Below are 13,374 nucleotides of genomic sequence, written 5' to 3' on the forward strand. Positions count from 1 at the left end.
GCAAAGCTAGAGGCTGAGGGCCAAAGCAGATCACAGGGAAGGGATTTTCTGCATATCCTGATACAGTCAGTCAGTCGCTGGGCAGGGCAGGAACTGTCCATAGCCCGCCAATGCACCCGCTGGAATTAATTCATCAAACGCTGGACAGTAAAGGGAGGGAGCTTCGTGATGATAAAGCCTGATTTTATAGCACCCAAACTTATCTATAAAACACTACATAACAGCCACAGGGAGGAGCTATAGAGTAGACACACAGCTACACTGGAAATTGCACACAACCGATGTGCACTCAAACACACTTACACACACTCTTTTGTACCATGAAAGCCAATGGGTGCACCCAGTGACATCAGTGAGTACTGTAGGACTTCTGAAACAAGCCCAGAGCCTCTAAGCCCCTACTGTACTTCCTCCATCTCAGACAGGCCTTTTCATCTCTTATCATCTTCTCTCTCTTGCTCCTCACTCAGCTGCTCCTTTTCTTTTCCACCCTCTGCCTGCCTCCATCCTTTCCCCTCAACCGTTCCCTTCCCATTGCCCTCCACTTTTTTCCCCCGCGCTTTCATCTTTTTTCCTTCCACCTCCCCTCTCTCATCTTTCGCCCTCTCTTCCTCGGCCTCTGTCCTCGGTGCCAGCAGGATATTCCCCTGATTTAGATTTTCATTTCCCTCCTCTATCACACTCTTATCCCCTCTTCCTCGCTGAAGCCTCCGGCCCCTGGCTCGCTTTTTGCCCTCCAGCTTTCATCACTCCATTCCTTTTCTTTCCTTGGCTTTCTCCACATTGCGTTTTCACAGCGTGTTACCTTGGGGATTTCAAGGAGGCTTAAAAAGAAGCTAGCTGTGAGACCGTGTCTGTGTGTATGTTGTGCGCCATTTTGTGTTGGTGTGTGCTTGGGGTGGACACAGGAAAGAAAAGCCCATTGACTGTTGCCTAATTATCAGCAATTAAACGGTTTTTAGCAAAATGTTATCAAGTCCTCTACATGAAAATAAAGCTATACACAAACATACAGAGGAGCCTGCACACACTTATTCACACACAAATACACACAAAGCATCCTGTGGGGCTGGAGATCAATATATCATTAATCTTTAACAGGGACTAAACGGGTAAAACGCGGCCAGCCAGACCCTCACAGCGTCGACACAGAGAGGGGGGCTACGCTACATCTGCAGGCCCACCTCCCACTGAAGCCGAGACACTCCGGGCGCTGCAACATCGACCAAATTCTCAGGGAGTGTGTTTGTGTACGTCCACGGGTGTTTGTGTGACTGTGTTAGTGCTTATTTTAAAAAGGCAGATTACCCAAATGCAGCAAGAGGATGGGGGATTTGTCACGCAATGTCCTCCTTAGTGGAAAGTTTAGAACAAGTGTGAGTGTGCCTGTGTGTGTGTGTGTGTGTGTGTGTGTGTGTGTGTGTGTGTGTGTGTGTGTGTGTGTGTGTGTGTGTGTGTGTGCGCACACACACGTGTGTCTGCGTGGTTGTGCGGGAAAAGTGCATGATATGTATGGCATTTGTGTTTCGCAGTGCCAAAATATATGCAGTTAAAGGGTTAAAAGTTGTGTTCAGCCAAACACTGGCGATTTGCTCAGCCAAGCAGTAAACGGGGGAAGGACTCCAAGGACTGGGAGGGTGCAGGGTTAGAGAGGGTTTGTGTGTGCTTTAAAGCGTTGCATTAAAATTTCAGATCACAGCACGCCACATAGTCAAGGACCCTGACTGCCTCAGGCTCACGAGTGAGTGAGCGAATGAGTGAGTGTATACTTGTACGTATGTGTGTGTCTGTGTGTGTGGGCATGTGTTTATTAGCTTCTGTAAGCAAATGGGGCCCACTATATGTGTCTTTTCAAAATGTGTTTTCTTCTGACATAAAATGAAGAGACAAGGCCGCGAAATGAAAGCATAAAGAAATGCATAAAAAGTAAAGAAGTGCAGTAAAGGGGAAAGGAAAAAAAAAAAAAACAGGGAGAGCCTTCTGATCGACTATGAAACATATTGATTAGTGCCATTACACTGCGTGCAATATCTTCCTGTGGTCTTTCCACTCATGCTCAAAAATACCTAATGCAGGAGATAAAAGACAAAGTGTGTGAGCGAGGGAGGCAGGAAAGAGGGAAAAAAAAAAGGAGAAAAAAAATTGTGAGGAAGACAGAAGAGGGATCGATTTGTTTTTAACAGCCAATCAATTTAACAACTCTGTTAATGGAGAGGCACAGTGCGTTTGGGGCAAGGTAAATGGGACGGCCTTAAAAGCCAAGCTGATACTCTCCCATACTTTGCGTATGCACGCAGGGTGCCCTTGACCATTATACTATCAGTCCCTGGATTTAGCCAAAGAGTTCATATTTAAGTCAAGACGGGACAATTTTCTTTTGTTCTTCTCTCCCACAAATGTAATTTTTCACCTTTCTGTATGAGGTTCTGGTGCTCAAGTGGTTCTGCATCCTGCAGCTAACCCAGAGGGAACGAGGAGTGTGAATGTCATAAAGTGCCACTTCACAGTGTGGAGTGCTGACATGGAAAAGCTTCTGTTCTCATCCTCACCACTACTATAAGATCAATAATGATAGATGCCCAAAGCTCAATTGAAGCCATCTTATCTTACAGGTCCTATTAGAAAACATATGTAGCATTCAATCTGGCATCTCTTTATCAAGTCTCTGATGAATCAGAAAGCTCTTTAGCCCATTAAGACATCAGGTGCCTATACAAAACCTATATGTGCATATCAGGTCTTAATGGATTAAACAAAACCACGAAAAAAAAATAAATCTATTTTGATGTTTTAGTTTGGCTGCAGAATACATTACAATCCCTTTCAGTATTTACAGCGCATGGGTAATGCCGGGATTTGGAGACTGCTGGCTGTTGTGGGAGAAAATCCAGCTGTTAGGGAGAGAAGGGGGAGTTTCCATGCAAGGAGATTCACTAAACAGGATGATTATGTCAGGAAGAGACTATGGAGGAGCCAGAGGGGAGAAGTCACCCGCAAACACACATAGATCATCAAGACACGTACTTTGCTGTGGATTCCTCGTCATACTTTGTCTTCAAATCAAAGAGCTCGGCCTGAGTTGTTTCAAGTGCTGCAAAAGACGGTGAGAGTCAGTTAAGAGTTTTCCTGCTACAATTGAGCTAAAGAAGTGTATACTGAAGCATGAGCGATACTTATTAAAAAACATTAAAACATGTAAACATCATCTTTGACAGCTTCTTACTGTGAAAGTCTTATTTCACATGAGAAACTTCTGCGTTTCTGTTTCTCATTGATGACAGCTGAGAAGTTATTTTCTTAGATCTCAAGGCATCACAAACACCTAATCCAGCAGAGCCAGATTAACTCTGAGTGTTAAATATAATAATCACCAGGAGCTTTTTTTTAAAGCACATTTTAACAATGGGTGAACATTGTTAAAATGTGGATAACCAGCTTTCAAATGGCAAGTTTCAAGTAATATGGCCAGCATATGCTGCAAGCAATCCCTTAGCCCAAAGCTAAGGCCAAAGAGTGCTCTGAGCACTCGTTTTAGGCAGTTTTTTCTACTTTTAGATCTGCACATTATCAGTAAGAGGGGATATCCTTATATGGTCATCTAAGGAATGCTCCTTTGCCGTGAGCCCAGAAGCTCCACCCACCTGATGTTCAACCCTTCAGTTTGAGAGTCTGAAGAAAGCTGGATTAAAGAGAGGTGGAAGGGAGCTAGAACAGCTTGTTTCAGGACAGTGGACTAAAGGGCTTCACAGAACCCTGGTATAAGATAAACAAGGATTACTTTGAACTGTTAAATCATACAAAGCTACTCTACTAGAGTCCAAGAATAAAAACATGGAGCTGGAGATTAATACAATAAGTCACCTTTAAGATTTGAAACTACATTTTCAGAGTAAAAGCCAGCCCCACTACACATTCAGTGATAAGGGTATTTTATCTAAAGGTGGTTAAACAGTTCCCAGGTGTGTAAAGGCTGAGCAGGCTGGTACCTGTCTGTAGGGACCGGGCCTTCTGTTCGGCCTCCTCCAACCTTGAGGACATGGAGTCCTGGCTCTCCTGGAGTTTCCTACAGGTAGCAGAAAGTCACAGTCAAGAGATACTGAGTCAGTAAATTTTGAGTTCACACTTTGTGGCAACTGTGACTATTCTCTATTTTCCCACCATTTCTGAAGTGTTTTCCCCACTAAAATCCTCCCAACACAACCCACTCCTCATTAAGCAGCCCTATTAGGCAGGAATGTCTGGCCACTGGGGCAGACTTCACCCAGGGGGAGGGAGAGAGGGAGAGAGAGAGAGGGAGAGAGCAAGTAAGGCTTGAGTAAGGGGTGGGGGGTTGGAGGGAACAGAAACCACAAGGATAAAATAGATTCATTCTTAGCATATAAAAAGTTGGGCTCTGCTGAGAAATTGCCACTGCGTGTAAAAACATCAATAATCTAGCACAAAGACAGTCTTTATGGCACTCTTTGATGCCCCCCTTCTCCGCCAATCTGTCTCTCCTGTCATCTCTATTTTTCTGCCCTCTACTTCATCCTTTCATCTCTCACTCTCTCCCCCTTCCCTGACTCCTTGCAGGATAAAATGCATCGGAGGTGCCATCCATTTACTACCCCTCTCAGACACAGGAAGTCAGCTCACTGCAGACAGGAAGGGGCCTATAAAACACTGACGTACAGGAAATACAGTTGGACAATTGATCTTCTACTGTATGTCTGAAAGGGACAGTGAACGTTAATATAGTTTCACCAAACAAACAAGATGACTGACATAAGGAAAGCATGAGGTTTGTAATGTCCAATTCATAAAAGCAAACTGTATACATCAACTTAAAATGAGGACTTGAATCAGAATGATAGCCAAGAACGATTACTTTTGAAGTGTTTTAAAGACCGTAAGCAGCTTGTAGCTTGTAGAAAATCCATAGCACTCAGGACAGTGGGTCTCTTTCATTTAGAATTAGAGCAGAAACTGTTTTGAGTCAGTATATCATTATTAAATCTGCATGGTGGAGTGTGATTTAGCTGCAAAACTGCATATTAACATGGTTGAAGACGAACTCCATACTGTGCAGCTGAGCACTTGTGACACACTGAATTTAATCTGTTAATTCTGTTGGTCTGAAACTTTCGTTTCATTGCTGATAAAAATGTTCAGGTTTGATGCATCCGTCAGAGCTTTTAGCTCCTGTTCTCCCTCGGTAAAAATAGGCTGCATCTTTAAGCCCCACGGCTGCAGCAGCTAATCACATGAAGGCTCATCACTCAGACTCTGCACATAGCTTTATTTGATTTGATTTTTTTCAAAATAAGAGCACATATTAGCCAAGTTAATGTGGGATCACAAGATAACAAACTGGTTACTGCTTTTTGGCGACCAATGTAGAACAAAAGGAGCCCAAGTCAGTTAAGTGAAACAATATAATTCCTGCCCAAAGTCCATTCATTTATGTCAAACAGGCCCTTTTCTGCAAAATGACAGTATTAAAGCATTTTAGCCTTACTAAGAGATTTTTTTTATGTTCCTAAAAACATTCGGAAGCAGTTTTTGAGCTTATTTATTACTGCCCCCGTCTTCCTGTGTATCTGAAAATTACACACTTTAAAATGCCACACTATTAGAAAAAGCCATTGCTCTGAAATGAAGCAGTCTGTAGCAGCTGAGCATATTTTTGTCATCAAAGGCATTTGGTAGGGTTTTCTCGCTTATTGTACATTTCCAGGCATAGCAGAGGCCCGTGGCAGCAAAATATCCAACAAAACAGCTGAAACATATCTTGATAAACAGAAAATGGGAGTGGATGGTGTCGATTCCCATCAAAGCGAGAATGGCAAGCGCCCACATGACAAAAATGCTGGCATTGTCTTTTATGCAAGTTATCTCCATTCCTACATTTGTGCGCAGGAGGAAAGCAATAAGCAACAATTTGTCGATTAGACTGATAACCACTGAAAAAAAGAAGTCCTTGGAGATTTGGTTAAGAAGGAATTATTAAGTTGTGAATAGCCCTAAATAAAGTCTGAAATCTTAAACCTATCATTCAAAGATAAGAATCAGCAGTTTTGCCTGAGGGCACAATGACCCAAAGGATTAAAATGGCAAAATAATGCAGAGGTTATTACTTTAAACACAGCTGCAGCAGCACACACACACACACACACACACACACACACACACACACACACACACACACACACACACACACACACACACACACACACACAAAGCTTTTACCTCTCTTTCTCTGCATAGTCGTTGTGTAGCTGGAGCTGCTTCTCTTGGGCCAGGTTCTCGGCTTGATTCTTCAGAGACTGCTCGTACTCACGAATCTTCTCCTTCAAGGCCTTAATGGTCACCTCTATGGAAAGGATTAAAGCAGAGAGGCAAGAGTTGAGGAAAAAAAGAAGTCAGAATATAAATGCAGGCAATCAACAAAACACAGACAAAGCAGACTATAGCAGTTTCCTACATCTGACAAATGGCAGTGATGACGATGATGCTTTTAGTGGGGTGTTTGACCTTTGCCTAAGATGCAGCGTTTCATATCCTGCATTCTTCCTCTGTCAGCACAGATGAAGACCTTGGCCCCCGTGGCTCCTGTCTAATCTTTGAATCCATGGCTGGCATAGAATATTCAACCCTCACTAAGAGCAGATATGCTGCATTCATTAGGACTGCATTAGTACTGAAACCCCATAACCTGCTGACGGCTGAGCGCTGTATGGGGCAGCCTGAAATAAATCTAACACATAACTGGAGTAATAAATAGGCCTCCGTGTGTGTATGTGTGTGTTTCTCAGAGAAAGATATAAGTGAGTGAGACAATGATATAGCGCATTGCTGCTTGCTGCCTTTGACTGAGGGCTCTTAGCACTTTGTGTGTGTGTGTGTGTGTGTGTGTGTGTGTGTGTGTGTGCGTGTGATTTAAACTCCAGTCTCACTGCTCTGACACATAATCAATAGAGGAGAGTCCCCTCAGAGCCCTCTTACCCCTTAACTGCTTAACTGAACTTTAAACATTTAGGTTGCGGGGATCAATGGCCCCCGTACTCTGTGTGTGTGTGTGTGTGTGTGTGTGTGTGTGTGTGTGTGTGTGTGTGTGTGTGTGTGTGTGTGTGTGTGCGGGCGGATCCGTGTGTGTGTGTGTGTTTAACAGGAGTGGGAGTTCCACAGTGTGTTTTGGGGTTTAAATATCCCCCATCTATTGAGGCGGGAAGGAGGGATAAAGGATGAGGGAACAGGAAAATCAATGGCAGAATGGAACCCTGCCGCTATCGAGCTGTTCCAATTAACTCTCACTGAGGAAAGGGGGATTCCAAAACATTCCCCGTTCGCTCGCTCACTCCTCCTTTTCGACTGAAATTACACCACTTTTATTACTGCTTCTCACTCATCTCTTCCTGCTTTTGTCAGTTTTTCCATCTTTTGTTAAGCAGAGGTAGATCACTGTTTTTTGTTTTTTTTATTATTCATCCAACTGCGTGGTGTCTTTTCCCCGCACATAAAACTTTGAAAACATATAACCATTTTATTGTTTTTGAACATGTCACATTTTATAAAGAGGTATAAAACTGCAATGATGACAACAGATTTCAAGTAAAACTACGAAAACTTGGTATTTGCCCCACACACATACACACAAAAAAATTGAAATCAACTAAAAACTATTTTCACATTCAGGCAGGACAAAATGTTTTACCGCATTTTTCACAGACTTTACATTAAGGCTACCAAACTATACCTACTGACCCAATTTAGCATTTTTTTTTTCAATCCACTGGGAAACGACCCCAACTCAGTGGATTTACCCATGGACAATCCCCTGAAGTATATTTTGAAAGTTCAGTTGCTGTTAACCAGCTATCCCCAACCTTTCCTGTCTACAGGGTCACTATAGTCACCATCCCGCAACTCCAACTATGCCAGCAAATCTACACCTGGTCACTCAGTGAGTCTGTGTTCTGCTAAAACCAGATCCACCAGCCACTGCTACCAGATGCAGTCTAAAGCAGGATGACTGAGTCACTGTAGACGCAGCTGAATATGTTTTTATATATTTTGTATACTTTTTCTTTGTAAGTTTTGTTGTTAGGAGGGTGGGGGGAAATGGATAACAAAAGTATACAGAGACAAGAAGGAGAAAGGAAATGGCATGGAGTGAAGATCTGGACTAGGTGGATTTATAATCAGGACACACTGCCATTAGTATTTGTTTTGGTCACAAACGTGCACTCTAAGTGAGCGTTAACATAAGACCTAAGTACAGGAATTTGAAATTTTGATATGTGATTATCTACTTAATTGTGCAGTCTACATCCATTTCCCTCTCAAAGTCGGGAAAATCCCATAATGTGTGCCTCTGCATGCCTCTGTCTCTAACCTTGGTTTTTAACCTCTGCAAACTCTTTGTTGTAGTCCTCCAGTGTCTCTCGAAGTTTGGTGTTCTCTGTCTCAATGTCGTGCATCCTCTGGAGCTTCAGCTGCAGCTGCTGAGCCAGCTCCAACACAGGTACAGGATCTGGTAGAGAAAACACACACCATGTTAACACACTGCAAAGCAGATCAGACAAGCAAGGGCGGCAAGGTGGTGTAGTGAGCTAGGAATAACTACATTCATGGCCCTGTGAGAGAGAGGGAGCATTTGCCCTGGTGAAGAGTCCTTGGGCAAGGCAATGAATCTCTAACAGCTCCAGGACAACCGTTCTGGAGCCGACCCTGACCTTTGATCTCCTTTTGGAGAAATAGTGGCTATAGCAGAAACCAAAACATATCACTATTACCAGCCTTAGTGTGATTAAGGGGAGTACAGTCAGAGATCTGTAAATCAGAGCTTGGCTTTACTTTTAGAAATAATAAATAGACTATATTCTATTAAATTGTAATTATTCATAATGAAGCCATTTTCAAGCTGCTATTCAGAAATGCCCGTTGTCTTCCATTTACAGTACTGCTGTTTATGATAGAAGGTTTTAGCACTCAAGTGTAACACAGCTAAACCTTGATGTGTCTTCATCATTAGCCTCTCACAGCCAAATTTAAATACAATATTCTCACATACTGATAATGACTTGAAAAAATATTAGTCAGGCTCTTATGACATTAATGCACTTTCATGATTTAAAAAGAACAGATCATAATGTTTGGCTTGCTACAACATACTTAAAGGTCATTGTTGGTTTACCCATTCTTTTTCAACAAAACTTTATCCATAAAGTCTATTGAATAATACACTATCAGCCTTTGTATCAAGAGACCATTATTGAGTCAGGAGATTAACTTTTGTTTCTGTATGGGAAAAAAAAAATCATAATGCGTCAACTGTTGGCACAGCAGGAGAACTGGATAAGCAGACTCACACAGTAACATAGATGAGACAAGTTAACAGGAGAGATTACTGGGCTATGATCAGTTAAAGTGTTTCACTATGATGCAGCTTGAAAGCGAGGAAGAAGAGAAACATGGGAGCAGACAGATGGACAAAGCGGAGCTGTAAAACAGGCAATGCAAAAGGTAAATAAGAGATTAAAGAAACAGAGACAGAAGGAAGAAAGGCAACTTTCTGGAGGCATTTTACCAACATCTCTGAACACACAGCAGGGTTAACTGTCAGTGTGATGAAGAGAGCCCTGTCAGTCAGGCCAATCACATCTGATTGGTGCTCATGGGTGGCAGACTGGTGACAGGCAGCCAAGAGACGCAGGCGACGCTCATCAGCATGCCAGCTAAAAGAGCAGTTTATGTGTGTTTGTGTGTGCGTATTTATGTGTATGTGTGTGTGTGTTGTACAGATAAGAGGAACTGACAGCTTACAGCTGGGGGTAAGGGCTGTGTGTGTGTGTGTGTGTGTGTGTGTGTGTGTGTGTGTGTGTGTGTGTCTCATGTCTGACGCAGTTAGATATCTTAACTATGCTAATGAGAGATCAGCAGAGAACGATTGGGGAATTTCATGCTGATTTTGTGCTGTCAAGGTGACACACCATGCAGGGCTAGGCTCTGACACACACACACACACACACACACACACACACACACACACACACACACACACACACACACACACACACACACACACACAAACACACACACACACACACACGCTTCCTGAGTCTCACAAAAAAAAAATTCACACAAGTACAAACACTCTCTAACATAACTGTACACTCTGAATTTGGACTCCTATCTGCCTTGGTGCCCTTGAAAAATCAACTTTCTCTCCCTCTTATCAAACCTTTGTCCTTCACTTGGACCCCCCCGCTTCAAATCAACTGTACAGCCTGTTAAAAGCAGTTTGACTTGTGGGCCACTGGTGCTGAACGCTCTCGCCAGACACCTTTAATCTAAACCAGAGCACACTGGGCTGACTAACCAGGCCTTCAGCTGATAGAAGACAGAACAAAACACACTGTTTCCTCTTTCAAGACTGCTGCATTAGTCAGGCCGGTCTGTGTCTGTGTGCGTGTATGCATCAGGCATTACATCATTGTCTCGCTGCAAGTTAAGAATAGCCCCGTCAGAGCTGGCGCTGACTTATTGGGAGCAGTACAATCCAAAGATATTACTGTAGGTCTATCCATGTGGGAATATGATGACCTCCTTACGCTATAGATGAACTCAACTCTTTCATTCCTGCATACGCGGCCCCTCCAGGGCTCCTGCACAGCTGAAAGTCTCCAACCAGCAGCACTGTGGCAGTGTGTTCCTGCAGCTCTTAGTGCCGCGCATCCCCGCTCGGCATCAGTGTTGCTGAATGTGACTGCTTATGTATGTGTACACTTCACCGCAGCCAATTGTGGGCGCGCTTGTCACCCATATCAGGACACACCTTCTGTTAAGACCCTTTAAAGGCTATACCAGTGGGGATGAGATCTCTTGGGGACATATTAAGGCGTCGCACACGCCTGGATGAACAATGAAGCAGCACCAGAGGGACGGTGTCACACTTTTTCTCTTCCCCTGTTGGTGCTGTCTGCATGGATAAGGGGTCTCCTGATTATGTTTCCGGACTAGGGAGGAGTCTACATACACACACACACACACACACACACACAAACACGATTATTGTCACGAGGAGTAGTCTTACCTGGGACATCGATTATTTTTTTGTACACGTTCAAGAAGGCGGCCTCTGCTTCTTTACTCCTCTTACTCAAGGCATCGATCTGCAAGGAGGAAAAATACAAAATTATCGTTAAACGTCAGTTATCATACACTCCAAATGCAGGCACATTAATTTACCAGTGAGAGTTGTCTACATATCTGTCTATCCTCACTATGCCTCGGTATGTTGCATGCGATCGGGCTATCTTGACAGTGGCCACGTTGGTGTTTCCTTCCTGTGAAGCCAGTTCAGCTGTTCAGTCGATGACGGATGCATTTGGTTTGCTGTGTACGTGTGTGTGTGTCTGTCCGTCTGTCCTCGAGTGAGTGTGCCTAAGTCCTTCAGTCTGTGTGTGTGTGTTCGCAAGCCTGTGTGCAAATGTGTGTGTTTGTTTCCCCTCCAGCACACTGACATCATTAAACAGCTGGCTCAGTCTTTCCAGCCACAGCAGGGGCAGATTATTCAGTCAGCTCTTAGCAGCAATACAGTGTGGATCCATTACTGATGCAGCCATTAACACAAGAGGGCACGGCATGCATTCCATCACCGATATTATTGAAATGGACAGCATTAGATTGGATCTATAAGAGATTAATTCTAAAATCATACTGGGGGAACTTTTACACTGTTGTCAATGCTGAAACATGAGGCAACACGCTCTGCTATAGTCTCTGTGTCACACTTCAATATGAGAAGCAGACAGAGTAGGCGAAATGCATCTGAAATCAAGTCTAAATCGAGGGAAACAGATGCCAAATAAAGACATTCAGATGGTGCTACTGTACTGGGCAGAGCTACAGCTGACTACTCTGGCTCACGCACTCAGACTAAACAGCCTGTGTTTCTCTTCCAACTCCTCCAGCACATTCACTGAGAGAAAAGGAATAAAGACAAAAGCCTATATAAGTCCAAATATAAAGTCTTCACATTCCCAGCCAAGCCAGTAGTGTAGTTGATGGGTGGTTTAGGGGTTCTTGCCACTGTAAACAGAGCGGGCTACATGTAATACTGCCTGGGCTCCTATGGGAACCTAATAAATCTCTTCACATGGCTTTGATTCATCTCTAGTTTTTTAGCCGCAAAACATCTGGCCCTGAGTAGGCTGGTGCCAGCACCCCCCCCCCCCCCTTTTTTTTTTTTATTTCTCTGTGTCTTTCTCCCCGTCTCTCTCACAAATTCTCTCTCGTCATTTCCATGTTCTCTGACTCAGTCTTTTCTTTTCCTCAATCTTTTTCCAGTGTTAGCCTTCCTCACATGTTTCTCTGTCACACTTGAGTCTCTCTTGCATGCACAGGGCTCCTGTCTTGCAATCTCCCTCCTCCCCCTCTCTCCAACAGTAATATCTCTCGTTCTCACATCATGCTGCATCATGTACTTTACCCGTCTTCGTGTGCTGTGTGACACTGAGTGATCAGTATCCTCAAATGCATGGCCACTAATGGGAGATTACGGATGCCGAGTACTAATACCTCTCACACACCAACATCAAACCTGTCGAAATTGTGCGCATGTGTGTGTATATAAGAGAATGTGATCAGAGATTCAGAGTCCCACCACACAATCTCATAATAAAAAAAAGAAACACACAGAAACCAACACAAAAAATTATCTGCCGATGGCAGTGAAGGAAGCCAGCTGCGTGACTGTACAATGACTGGGCCAAGGTCAGTGGTACAGCAGCTTTATATAGCCCAACATGGGAGGCAGGAAATAGACATTTAATGTAGGACACACCCTACAGTTAGAGGCAGGTTAACTGCAGGACCAGAGCCATTAGAAGACCACCCAGGATTTGCAAATACAACCCTGCTGTTCCAAACTGCAGCTCTTTCAACCAATCCCAATGACATCTGCTATTACATGCTCCCCTGCCCCCATCCCACACACACAGACCAAGCAAAACAAATGAAGTGACACAAATGATACCTCACCAGTATCAGTAGGTTACCGATGAGAAGTGCTTGCAATTGCAAAAGGTATCCCTAACACATCCACACACACAAACACATACGTACATACGTCAGCACCTTGTGCCACCATCACTCAGCACCACCTTGCTCCCCTATCTAACCTGTAGTGTGTGAAGGGCATCAGGCTGACCTGCGTGTGTGTGTGTGTGTGTGCAAGCACGCACGCATGTGTGTGTGTGTGTGTGTGTGTGTGCAAGCACGCGCGCATGTGTGTGTGTGTGTGTGGCCCCAGTGGAGTCTGATAAGGGAAGGCTATGGGAAGCAGAGACTGAAGCCTTGGATAATGGAAAAGCTTATCTGATCGATGGACCA

General features: G+C 43.9%; 1 protein-coding gene across 1 annotated transcript in view; it reads right to left on the reverse strand.

The window, feature by feature from the left end:
• cux1b (cut-like homeobox 1b) overlaps window positions 1-13,374 on the reverse strand; it is a 63,841-nt gene that overhangs the window by 25,661 nt on the left and 24,806 nt on the right. The window contains 5 exon segments of the mRNA XM_030745492.1: window positions 3,025-3,091; window positions 3,987-4,063; window positions 6,229-6,352; window positions 8,375-8,512; window positions 11,075-11,153. Coding sequence (XP_030601352.1) covers window positions 3,025-3,091; window positions 3,987-4,063; window positions 6,229-6,352; window positions 8,375-8,512; window positions 11,075-11,153 — 485 coding nt within the window.

This window comes from Archocentrus centrarchus, chromosome 13 (genome assembly GCF_007364275.1).
Source record: "Archocentrus centrarchus isolate MPI-CPG fArcCen1 chromosome 13, fArcCen1, whole genome shotgun sequence".
Lineage (NCBI taxonomy): Eukaryota > Metazoa > Chordata > Actinopteri > Cichliformes > Cichlidae > Archocentrus > Archocentrus centrarchus.